Source organism: Triticum dicoccoides, chromosome 2A, assembly GCF_002162155.2.
Source record: "Triticum dicoccoides isolate Atlit2015 ecotype Zavitan chromosome 2A, WEW_v2.0, whole genome shotgun sequence".
Classification (NCBI taxonomy): Eukaryota; Viridiplantae; Streptophyta; class Magnoliopsida; order Poales; family Poaceae; genus Triticum; species Triticum dicoccoides.
Window position 1 is genome coordinate 207,971,777 of NC_041382.1, and position 10,652 is coordinate 207,982,428.

At 41.2% G+C, this 10,652-nt stretch overlaps 1 protein-coding gene across 4 annotated transcripts; it reads right to left on the reverse strand.

The window, feature by feature from the left end:
* Nucleotides 1-364: 364 nt before the first annotated feature.
* On the reverse strand, nt 365-10,237 carry LOC119354242 (pentatricopeptide repeat-containing protein At4g18975, chloroplastic-like). Of its 4 annotated transcripts, none has more exons than XM_037620958.1 (5): nt 10,061-10,233; nt 1,978-2,068; nt 1,634-1,777; nt 1,290-1,502; nt 365-804 (listed from the first exon to the last, which is right to left on the reverse strand). In XM_037620958.1, the coding sequence occupies exons 1-5, from the start codon at nt 10,174-10,176 to the stop codon at nt 613-615; spliced, it is 756 nt and encodes a 251-aa protein (XP_037476855.1). In that variant the 5' UTR covers nt 10,177-10,233; the 3' UTR covers nt 365-612. The 4 variants fall into 4 exon arrangements, with proteins under 4 accessions (XP_037476855.1, XP_037476854.1, XP_037476857.1 ...); XM_037620957.1 differs by lacking the exon at nt 10,061-10,233 and adding an exon at nt 6,856-7,633; XM_037620960.1 differs by lacking the exon at nt 1,634-1,777 and having other exon boundaries at nt 10,061-10,237.
* Nucleotides 10,238-10,652: the final 415 nt, after the last annotated feature.

Sequence of the window (10,652 nt, forward strand, 5' to 3'; positions counted from 1 at the left end):
ACGGGACGACAGATGACCAACCGAGCCAAGCAAACCAGCGCCCCAAAATTTGGTTGGAGTTGCGCGTGGAAAAGAACACTAGCGTGCAAATTCGCAGCCATTTGTGGGAGACTGCAGCCAGCAGCGAAGCAGTACGACTCGACGTCCTTGCAGACCTTACCCTACTCGTCTCGCCACAGACGCAGCCGCTAACATCAGTGGAACCGCTGGTGCAAAGCATGCCAGCATTGGAAGTTTGGAACACATGATCTGATCTGCGTGGCTAACTGAACCCTTCATCAGGAGCAGGCCTGTACTGTCATGTCACACGCCGTAGCGGTTAATTAACAGACTTGGTTCGTCAAAACTTTGTTCCTGCACATGGTACCGAAGACGACAGCAACCTGTTTGAAATATCACAACTTACACATGTTTGGGTACCAACATCATTAGCAATGCCAGTTCTCAACCCTGTACTGTGATATTATCCATTTGTCTAGAGAGCATTACAATTTCAACACCTCGTTCTGCCTGACATGCTCACATAGGACCTCGGAAGAACAATAGCATTCACATATGTCCATATGAGGCGACACTCGCATTGTTTGCCCCAAGCTATCCAGAGGACGTTTGCTAGGCCAAAGGTCCTGCCCTCCGCACCCGAACACGCTCGCCGTTGAAATGGATGTACTTCCACTTCTTCAAGTATTTTTCAAGGACAGGCTTCTGCTTATCTTCCTGGCCTGAAGTTGCAAATGCTCGTCCGATTCTTCTTGTTGTATCCTCGTCTGGACGCACGCCCAATTCTTCCATGTCAGCATATATCTGAAATTGGCGAGGAAGAATTAGACTAAAGTCTCAACTTTGACCAACCAACTAGACACTACTTAAATGCAATTGATCATTAAAGCACAATAGACTGTCCCGCGATTGATATCATTAATTATTAACCTAACAGTCAACATATCTCCTTTCCAGTTTATTAGGATCATCTAAAAGTCTGCAATTTTTCAGTTTGTAAGGCCTGCAATAATTATCGCCCCTTGTTTATTTGCTCGCTCGCCTTTGGGGCATTTAATTTCTGCCTAATTTTGATTCTCAATGTTGCTTTAATCTAAGGTCCAACACTTAATTAGAACCCTCCTTGGTTACATTTTTACATGAGCTGAATCTATAAACTAAAAAAGAGAGAGCCTGGATGTAACAAACTCAAGTAGTTTGAGATGAACCACACATTTAGCCTTAAATACTACAGCACATGATTCTCAAAACGAAACACTAGAGCAAATGTGTTAAAACTCAAATTTAACCTCCAAAACTTTGTCTGGAAGATGGCGCGTGTTGTAAATCTGGATCATCCGAGAGAACAACTTCTTGGGCACTGAGCGTGTATAAGTTTGTAAGATAGTATTCCAAATTGACTCAGCCTCATCTACTCTTCCATCCATAGAAAGAGCCAACAGCAGTGTATCGTACGTTGTCCATGTCAGCACCTGACCTTTACTCATCAGCCACTTGGTTACCTGTGAAACCATTAAAAATTGAGAGGTAAGTGAGAAAATGAGCTTGCTGAAATTATTTATTTTTTGTGAATTACTGTGATCTATTCTAGACAGGCTACCAACTAACTATAATTTAGTTCATAATAAGTTACCTGGATAATCTGTAGCCATTTTCTTCGCTTTTTCAACATCTCCAAAGCTTTAGCCGCTGCTATAATAGGAAATTCAGACTCAAAAGCAGTCCACCTATCCAATGCACCATAAACAGCTTCTTTTTCATTCGGTAGTTTTGAAACCTAAGAGAGATGGTTCCATAAACTGATTTGAGCACAGATCAGTTAAGCCCAACAATACCATTGCTAAAAAAAAGATGCTTACACATAAGAGCAATACTAAAAGAAAAGAAACTGCCAAAGAGATCGCTTTGTGAAACTGATTTCACACATTTCAGCATGGAAAGGTGAAAACATCATGATCGAGTGGCGTTATATCTTACAGTATTAACAAGACAAAGAGCCTTCTTCCCTGACCCAGCCGAATCCTTCCTAATCCACAAACGGTGGTCCTTGTTTGGCTTCTTTGACACCCTATGACCAAAATAAATGCAATTTAATTTGGTAACTAGTGAAGAGCATCTCAGAAAACATATCACAATCTTGGTAGCAGTTACTGCAAACTGGAGGGCCCACGTAAATCCAAACAATGCAAACAAGTTGTATTCTGATACAAAATGACCCGCAGAAAACCTTCCCTGGGAAACTCCCTCTAGAGCTCTTATTTTAGCTTTGGCTGTTCAGCAGTTGTGCCTTTTCTGTATATACACATCAAGTGCTCTTAAATTCATCTCTAGTTATTCAATGAGTGTTAAGATAAGAATGAATGTATGGTCGCTGTATTATTTCTATATGGTATCAGAGTGGTCGATGTTCATGTCCCACCGGACTAGCTCTATTCTCCTATAGTTGAACATACTTGCTAGTTCAAGTGAGAAAATTGCTCTCATTATACCATATTGGCGAATCGGAAGAGACCAGACACACTGATCTTGACATTTGTTGAATAAATCATCATGTTTTCCCTCGGTATACTCTTTAGCTTACTATGTTTTACCGTAGTGATTCTTCATTTGTTGTAGACTTGTACTTCAAGTGATCATCACTTCACTTCTCTATTTATTCAATGAATGATATGTTAAGTGTATGTTGTTTTATTATATTCTCTCATCTACTACCCCTATAAAAGCACGAGAGGGCGGAGAACCAATACATCTCAACCGTCTAATGGAGAGATCTGACGATCAAAATCATCTCAATGTTTAATGTTTAGCATCAACCACGCGGTTAGTGTACGGTTAAGCCACTAAACTTTCCTCCACGCAGCAACCCACGCCCTCCGCTTAATCCTCCTCTGCCCCGCTGCATCCGACGCGCCCAGCCGCCCCTCCGCCCCGCTCCTGGCTCCGCGCTCGGTCGCCCCTGCTCCCCGTCCGCCCTTGCTCCTCTACCACAGCCAACACTCCTCCACCAGTGCCCGCCGCGCCCGGCCTCCCCCGGCGTCCGCGCCCGTCCGGCCGCCCCTGCTCCCCCGCCAGTCCCCGTCCCAGACGCCGCCTTGCGCGCCCCCGCGCCCGACCGCCCCCAGCGCGCGTCCGCTCCACGCCTACCCGCGCACGTCGCCGACGGCCCTCCATGCCTCCCACGACATGCCCATGGAGCTCTTTCTGCAACAAATCCCTCACCAATTGGAGCGCCAAGGAAACCCATATCCTTTCTCGTAAGTAATCATCATCAATAAGGAGCGAGTATTTATGCTCAATTATGTGCGTGTACTGATTTCTTCACTTCCCCATGGATTTACCTTCACACAGATGAATAATCATCATCCACCTGCATCTCCATTACGATCAGAAGAATGTTCTCCATTTAAGGACCTGACAATCACGCCTAATCATGGGAATGCAAATGCCCTAGGTGAAAATCTGCGAGAACAACTGAATTGGGGTCAAAATTGGGATGCCCAAGTGTCTGATGAGAAGATAATGGAATACAACAGGAAGCGACCTACAACCCTCTCCATTGCCCAAAGTAATGTAAGCTAGAGGAATTCTTATTAATGCTTTAGTCCAGTTTAGAATCTGGTAAGGGAAAGGATACAATGTGCATGCATGTGAGTTGTATACATTGCATTCCACATGACAATTTCATTTGGCCTACTTACATGCCGTCAGAAGCTGGACATGGACTCCATGCAAATATATAGGCCTGCAAATAATTAACAAAATGATATACTAAGACATATCCATATCACTAACAAAGAGTGTAACTGATTTTCCCTTGATCTATTCAGCCCATGTCTTGTTAGCTCGGATCTTTATTTTGAGCATATGTTTCGTGTTCTACAGAGCATTCACCATTTTCTTTTTCTTTGTGGCCGTATATATTTTTGAAAAAAAATTATGATCTTGTTCTGGATTGATGGTACTACCAATAGCATACATGTATTTTTTACTTTCTCATGTTTTTAATTTTAGCTCGGCCATCGTTTGTAATGCGGCGATGCCGTATTTGTCAGAAGGTTGGTTTTAGTTTCTTGTTCATAGTTAATAATCATGACATATGGTAAGATGTCTTTATGGGCTCATATGTACTCTATGAAAATGTTACATGAAAAGCATTGCTAGGAATTTGAAATTGGGATGTGTACTGCTTATTATTTCCAATTTTGCACTATAGACTCACAATCCTATGATTAATCTTTTTGGTTGACTAGCACAACATTTTTTGATTGTGACCTCATTCTTAGATAGTTAAATTTGGCAGGTTGCAGAAATTCAAATTCACTATCTCTTCAAAATCAATGCAAATTCACTGAATGCTTCGTAGCTTCGTGGAATGTTGACGCTTACATTGCAAATACTTGATCCTTGATAGTTATGCTATGTTGATCATGCCAATAAATGTTTGGAGACAGGAAACATCATGTACAAGTTATAATATATAGAAAATATTTTTTACGCACCACTAGCTCCAAGGAATTGTTTCCTCTACTTGAAACATAGAGGTGAGTGTTTGATACTCCTTTAATCATGTATCTCCTTACTGAAACTGAATGCAGTTTTTGTTGGCTTGGAGGAATGTCTGCACCAATCCACCACACTCGAATTAGGGGATCACATACAACGTGGTGGCAAAAATTGAGGTGATGATCCATCAGGTTCGCCTCATATTTGTTTTTGGGAATGACTTAATTGGTCCCAGACACTTTTTGTGGCCTAGAAAATATCGTAAATGTTCACCGGTCAGCCGCCTCCTCCGCGATTGACTCCCTGCAGTTATTGACCCAGCACGTTGATTGCTCTACCCCATATACCCACTTCATTCTTGCCCTAATATATTAACCTACTGTCACGTTGATCCGTTTATCTATTTTGAGCATATGTGGCATGGTCTACAAGGTATTCAGTTTAGATTTTTCTTATCATGGATTCAGTTTTTTATTGTAGTTTGTGGGGTTATTTTAGTTACTAGCTTGCAACGATTCAGTTTATCCACTGCTGCTCCTAGAGGGTGCATTTGAATGATGAGAAGGTGGAAGTTAATAACTTCATATGGTTATCTGATTTCTCTACGAGTGATTTCCTTCTGTTTTGTTCGGGCAAGCTTGATTTATATGCGCTCACATGGTTAATGCTCTCTTGCAGTATATGCATGCAAGGCACTGTTTGGGTTGGCTTGCATTTATGGGTATGTGATAAATCTGAAAGAAACTTATGCCATGTATATCATGTACTACCTGAAGTTTTTGCAGCCGTTGAATGTAGAACCCTTGAAATTTTTCTTATGTACTTCTAATTTTCTCCGAGCAAAGACGTTTAACCTACTTAAGGACAAACATACATATATTTCCACAAATTATTTTATGATCCATGTCGTAAGAGTCTTTCTATCTACCAAACTATATACTTGTCATGAACTGGAGTTTTTTGGTTTTCCTTTTGTGTACATATTGTGTATGAAATTGTTCTTTTAGAGAAAGGAAAATTTTAGTATGCTAAATACTTGTCATGAACTGGAGTTTTTTGGTTTTCCTTTTGTGTACATATTGTGTATGAAATTGTTCTTTTAGAGAAAGGAAAATTTAGTATGCTAAATAAGAGGACAGACTTAGAAAATGTTACATTAATTTGTTTACATTATAGCTTTTGTTCAGTTGATTGAGTTTCACGGTGCATGTGGATAAACTGAATCGTTGGCAATAGTTGAAGGAAGATTCAGGGGTTGAGCATTAGGTACGCTGCAATCATGTTGATGCTCCTCAAGATCATGCCGCCATTATTGTTATCCTTCAGAGGGAACTTGACCTACTAATCAGCAATGAATTTTATTGGTAATAAACCAACATCCTACAGTTCTACAATCAAATTTTAGTTGACTGTTGTCTTACTATATATTGTAGGTAATTTTTGTTCTTATATTTTTATGGGCCTTAAGATTAACTTATCGTTATTCCATTTCACAATCCCAAAGCATGTAAAAATATTACTTCCTCCGTCCCATAATTCTTGTCGTGGATTTAGTTCAGTTGAAAGATTCATTGTGGATTCACTAGATTCATGGTATCATTTTAAGACAGATTTATGGCTATGTCATACAATACGTAGGTAGCCGTGTATGATTCTTTTTCAGTAAAAAGTATTGGTGCAGAGCTAGAAGAAAACCTTGAGATGGTCCAACTTTTTGTAAGTGTGCTATTGTTAGATAGTGATTTGCATGGTATCTCGTATTTTCCTATGATTATACGTGTGTTACACGTGCACGCTTACTAGTACAGCAAAAAAGGAAGTTTATTCTAATGTTCATCTGAACTTTTTGTATCACCATCAGGTGAACACAGCTTGCTAGTTCGGCTGAGCAGAAAGATGGTCCACTCTGATAGCATTTTGACAAACAGAATGATATCAATCACACTCATCTTGCCATTAAATAGAGGGAGACACAACTCATGGACTTGAGATGTGTTTATCAATAACAGAGCATTGACAATCTGGTACAGTTCGAGAAATGAAAGCAGCGTACATAAGGTACTCACTTGAGTGGTTTTCCCTTGACGTAGGACATTGCTTAGAGAGGAACGTGGCCACATAACATAGGAGTTAGCTCTTCAACAACAATATTTCAGTTGTATGGCAAAGAACTTAATCTATACGAGGGAATATTTAGAAGATAACAGCAAAAGCAACGGTGTTCGTTTATTTTTCCCATGCTACTACTCCTATAATTCCCCTTACGGTGTTCTGGCAACATTTTGAGTCATGTGACATAGATTTGCACCAATGTGGAAATATCCTGAAAGAAATTGGTGTTATAGCACGTACCGGTAGTTTGACCTTTGACGGACGTGCGATACACGCTTGATTTTAGGATCAAACTCCACGACATTGTCTCGCCTGACAATAACGCATGCGATCACAGAAGTTAGCTCCTTATAACACAAAATCAGCATGGTCATCGAGGAGAAAAGGGGAGAAACAACATTGAACTATTGGGCCACCTACACCTACCTTCTATACTGTTATAGGGAGCTATGTTCTTGTTTCTCCCCTTTTCCCCTTGATGACCATGCTGAATTTTGTGTTATATGGAGCCAACTCCCACGACCTGACAGACGTCTTTGTTAAGAGACACAACGACATGGAGTTTGATCCTGAAATCGAGCGGGTGTACCTCAAATCTGGCAAACCACTGGTATGTGCTCTACCGACAATATCTTCTTCCAGGATGTTTCCATATTGGTGCACATGACCCAAAATATTACTAGAACATCATAGAAGGACCTATAGGAATAGTAGCATGGGGAAATGAACAAATATTGTTTACTTTTGTTGTTATCCTCTAGATATGTCCTCAAATGGATTAATAATCCTACAACTAAAATATTTTTGGAGCTAGCTTCTATGTGACGAGGTTCCTGCCTACGCAATGTCCTACATCAAGGGAAAGTCACTCAAAAGAATGCTTTATATCTGCTGCTTTCATTTCTCGAACTGGTGTCAATGCTTTTCCTCTTAGATACATACATGCTACTCCCTCTGTAAGGAAATATAAGAGCGTTTAGATCACTGTTTAGTGATCTAAACGCTCTTATATTTGTTTACAGAGGGAGTATGATTCACTCAATCCCAACAGTAGAAGAATCCTCTCCCCACCCCCACCCCCCACCCCCCTCTTGAGCAATAATTAGATTAGTTTGCTTTGCCATTGTGCTACTTTTGTTATTGCACATCAAGTGTTCTTCTACCAAATCTACTTATTTATATGACAAGATGTAGTCCTTTTGTATTCTTCTACATGGTATCAGAGCATCCAGTCTTCATCTTCATATGAGTTCACTATGCTCTTTGAACGGAGCTGGCTAGTTTAGGTGAATGGAAAATCATTTGCTCTGACACCATGTAGGTGGATGGAACGAGACTAAAAACTCGGCTTATCATTAACTGAATAGACAACTATTCTACAACAAGACCACTATGAGCAGCAACAGAAAATGCACACCAACAATGTGCTTTGTTTTCCCCTCTTGAGCTGTTTTTTAGATTACTTTGTTTTCCATTGTGCTTCATTACCACACGTCAACTAATCATTCATTCATTTCCATGTATGCAATGAATGAAAGACAAGTGTGTGTGGTCTCATTGTATTCTCCTACATTGCATCAGAGACATTGATCTTCATGTTCATCCAAACTCGCTCTGTTCTGCTAAAGTTGAACATACCTTGATATTTAGGATGAATAGGGAAACTGACCGATGTGATACAATTTGGCAGAATAGGACCACACACACTCATCTTATCATTAATTGAAGACGTACACAACAAGAGAATTTGACGTGTGACACTTTGGCAGCAGAAGAAACCAAACGTCAAAACACAGCAAAACACCCTCCATCACTCATTCATTTTCCATACAATCCTAGGAAAGGACCGGGTTCCACTATCAGCTGATAATGGAACGAAAAGAACAAAATAGGATCCTGGTGCAAAAGTAAAAACAGAGCTACGCTGCCGCTGAAGGCTAACAGCGAAAAACCAAGTCCAAAAGTCCATCACCCACCCATGCCTTCCCTATGTGAAGTGTTCTTCTACTTGAATCTATTTATGCATTGAATAGCAGATAAACATGAGTAGTCTAATTGTATTCTCCTGACAGTATCAGAACAGTAAATCTTCATGCTCATTTAACCTATCTAAGGACAAAGCCTGCTCTAACATAAATTGGATTTCATGCACTCAATTCACACACTGCTCCACCCCCCTCCCACCCTGAACCCTTGTGTCTAGGATTCACTAGGCCTAATTCGTAGACTAGAGATCAGCACAGCTGTTCTTTTCTTTATATCATTGTTAGCTAAAACTTGAAGCATTGGTACCACAGTGACTTTTATTTACAGATCAGTTCATTCAAAGCTTAAATTGATAAGAGAAGGTGAACAGTAAACTTTAACAGGCTTTCTCAAATAGCAATATATGTAAATCCACCAGCATATCAATGCCCATATAAATCCAATGGTCACAGAAATTTACTCGGACAGTTAGAATTTCATAGAGAACATAAAACAAGCAATGAGAAAGACATGTAAAAAGAATCATATTCTATATTTCAAAACCCCAAAGGCAAGATGCTAAGTATATATGTGGAGAAATGAGGACGTATGTCAGCAAATTACTTCTGATGGACTGGAGGTGGGATGACTGACATGCCATCATCACCAGCCCCAACATTCATCACGGTAAAGAAAGAGGACCTTTGATGTATGGAATCAGCACATTGCGGCGCATGTGCTGAACAATAATATGTAAAAAATTAAAACTTAGATGTAGATGAATCAAGTTCTCTAGCAGAATCCTGACAACCAAGTAAAACGTCAGGATACAGGACTTGTCAAATTTTTCATTTACAAAAACAAAAACAAAAGGTGTGCCAGGTACCACCAAATGTAACAATAAGAGTATGTACCCAGTGAAATTACACCTAACACCACATATTGCTGCTCCATATCCTAAACAGGACTACCGCATACTAATAACAAAGTAACATGTAGAGGATCAGAAGTTAGTCTTCAGAACATGTAATCTAAGTCCTAACTCAACTCTCGACATCCAGAACAAGGATTCTTCAACAATACGCTGTCCAGGGTCAGTAAACCATGTTCAACCACCTCACATAAAACCACTTTTTTGTACGCCGAACTGCATCACCTAATCATGCATAACAAATCAGGGAGCTCCTTTAATAGTAGAATTCCTACTAGACCAGACCGACTGCAAGTGACAACTGAGGAAGCGCACGACGCAGAAGGGACGCGCAATCCAATCCAATCCAATCAACAATCATCAAATCCGCTCTCACCGCGACACAGGCAGGCTGCAGCTATAGCCGTGCGCTCGGACTCGCTACCTTGAAATACTGCGCAGCTTGCAGCTCGAGCCGACGAGCCGCTCACTACCCCCATTTCCTGAAGCCCAGACGCAGGCCACGAGAACCAACAAAGATAAGCTGGAGAAAACAGATTATCCGCTTACAGCGCTCGGCTGGTCGTAGGGTGGCCACTTCCTCGTCCTCCTCCCCTCGTCGCACTCGCCACCGTCGGCGCCGCGAGGCGCGGCCCTAGGCGGAGCGCGAAGGGACCCGCCGCCATTGCGCAACTAGCCCGCAGGCTATGGTTGGTGAACGGGTTGCTATGGAAAACGAGAACGCGATAATGCAGTCAGCTTTTTTTTCTTTTTTTTTTACACTTCAATCCTCCTTTATTCTTTTTTTGATTTTTCGAGAAAACTTCTGATCTACAAGCACTGGAGCAAGCCAAAGGAGACCGCCATCATCGCCCCTCCCTCATCAAAATCGGTCAAATCTTATTATAGTAGACAATTAAAAAATCATTGTGCTAAGGACGTGTTCGGATCTCCTCCTACCCCACTCTTCACAAATTCCTGAAGCGGGAGCCGAGCCGAATGATATATCAGCGAGAAGCTGACTTCCGGAAGGTAAGGCCGAGGCCAGTGCAAAAATGAGGAGCGACGGCGGGCCAGCTCCACCAAAACTTGGAATCTGGAGTTCGCCTTTTTACATCTAACTGCCACCGCCAAGTGCCTTCAGATCGAACCGGATACGCTC

What these genes read in the sequence shown, in the direction of transcription:
- LOC119354242 (XM_037620957.1), bottom strand. Translation starts at nt 6,989, where the DNA reads ATGACCATGCTGATTTTGTGTTATAAGGAGCTAACTTCTGTGATCGCA. An exon ending in CTCTTTGTCTTGTTAATACT is followed by an intron (nt 1,778 to 1,977) that starts GTAAGATATAAC and finishes CATCTCTCTTAG; the next exon opens with GTTTCAAAACTACCGAATGA. An exon ending in AATGGCTACAGATTATCCAG is followed by an intron (nt 1,503 to 1,633) that starts GTAACTTATTAT and finishes ATGGTTTCACAG; the next exon opens with GTAACCAAGTGGCTGATGAG.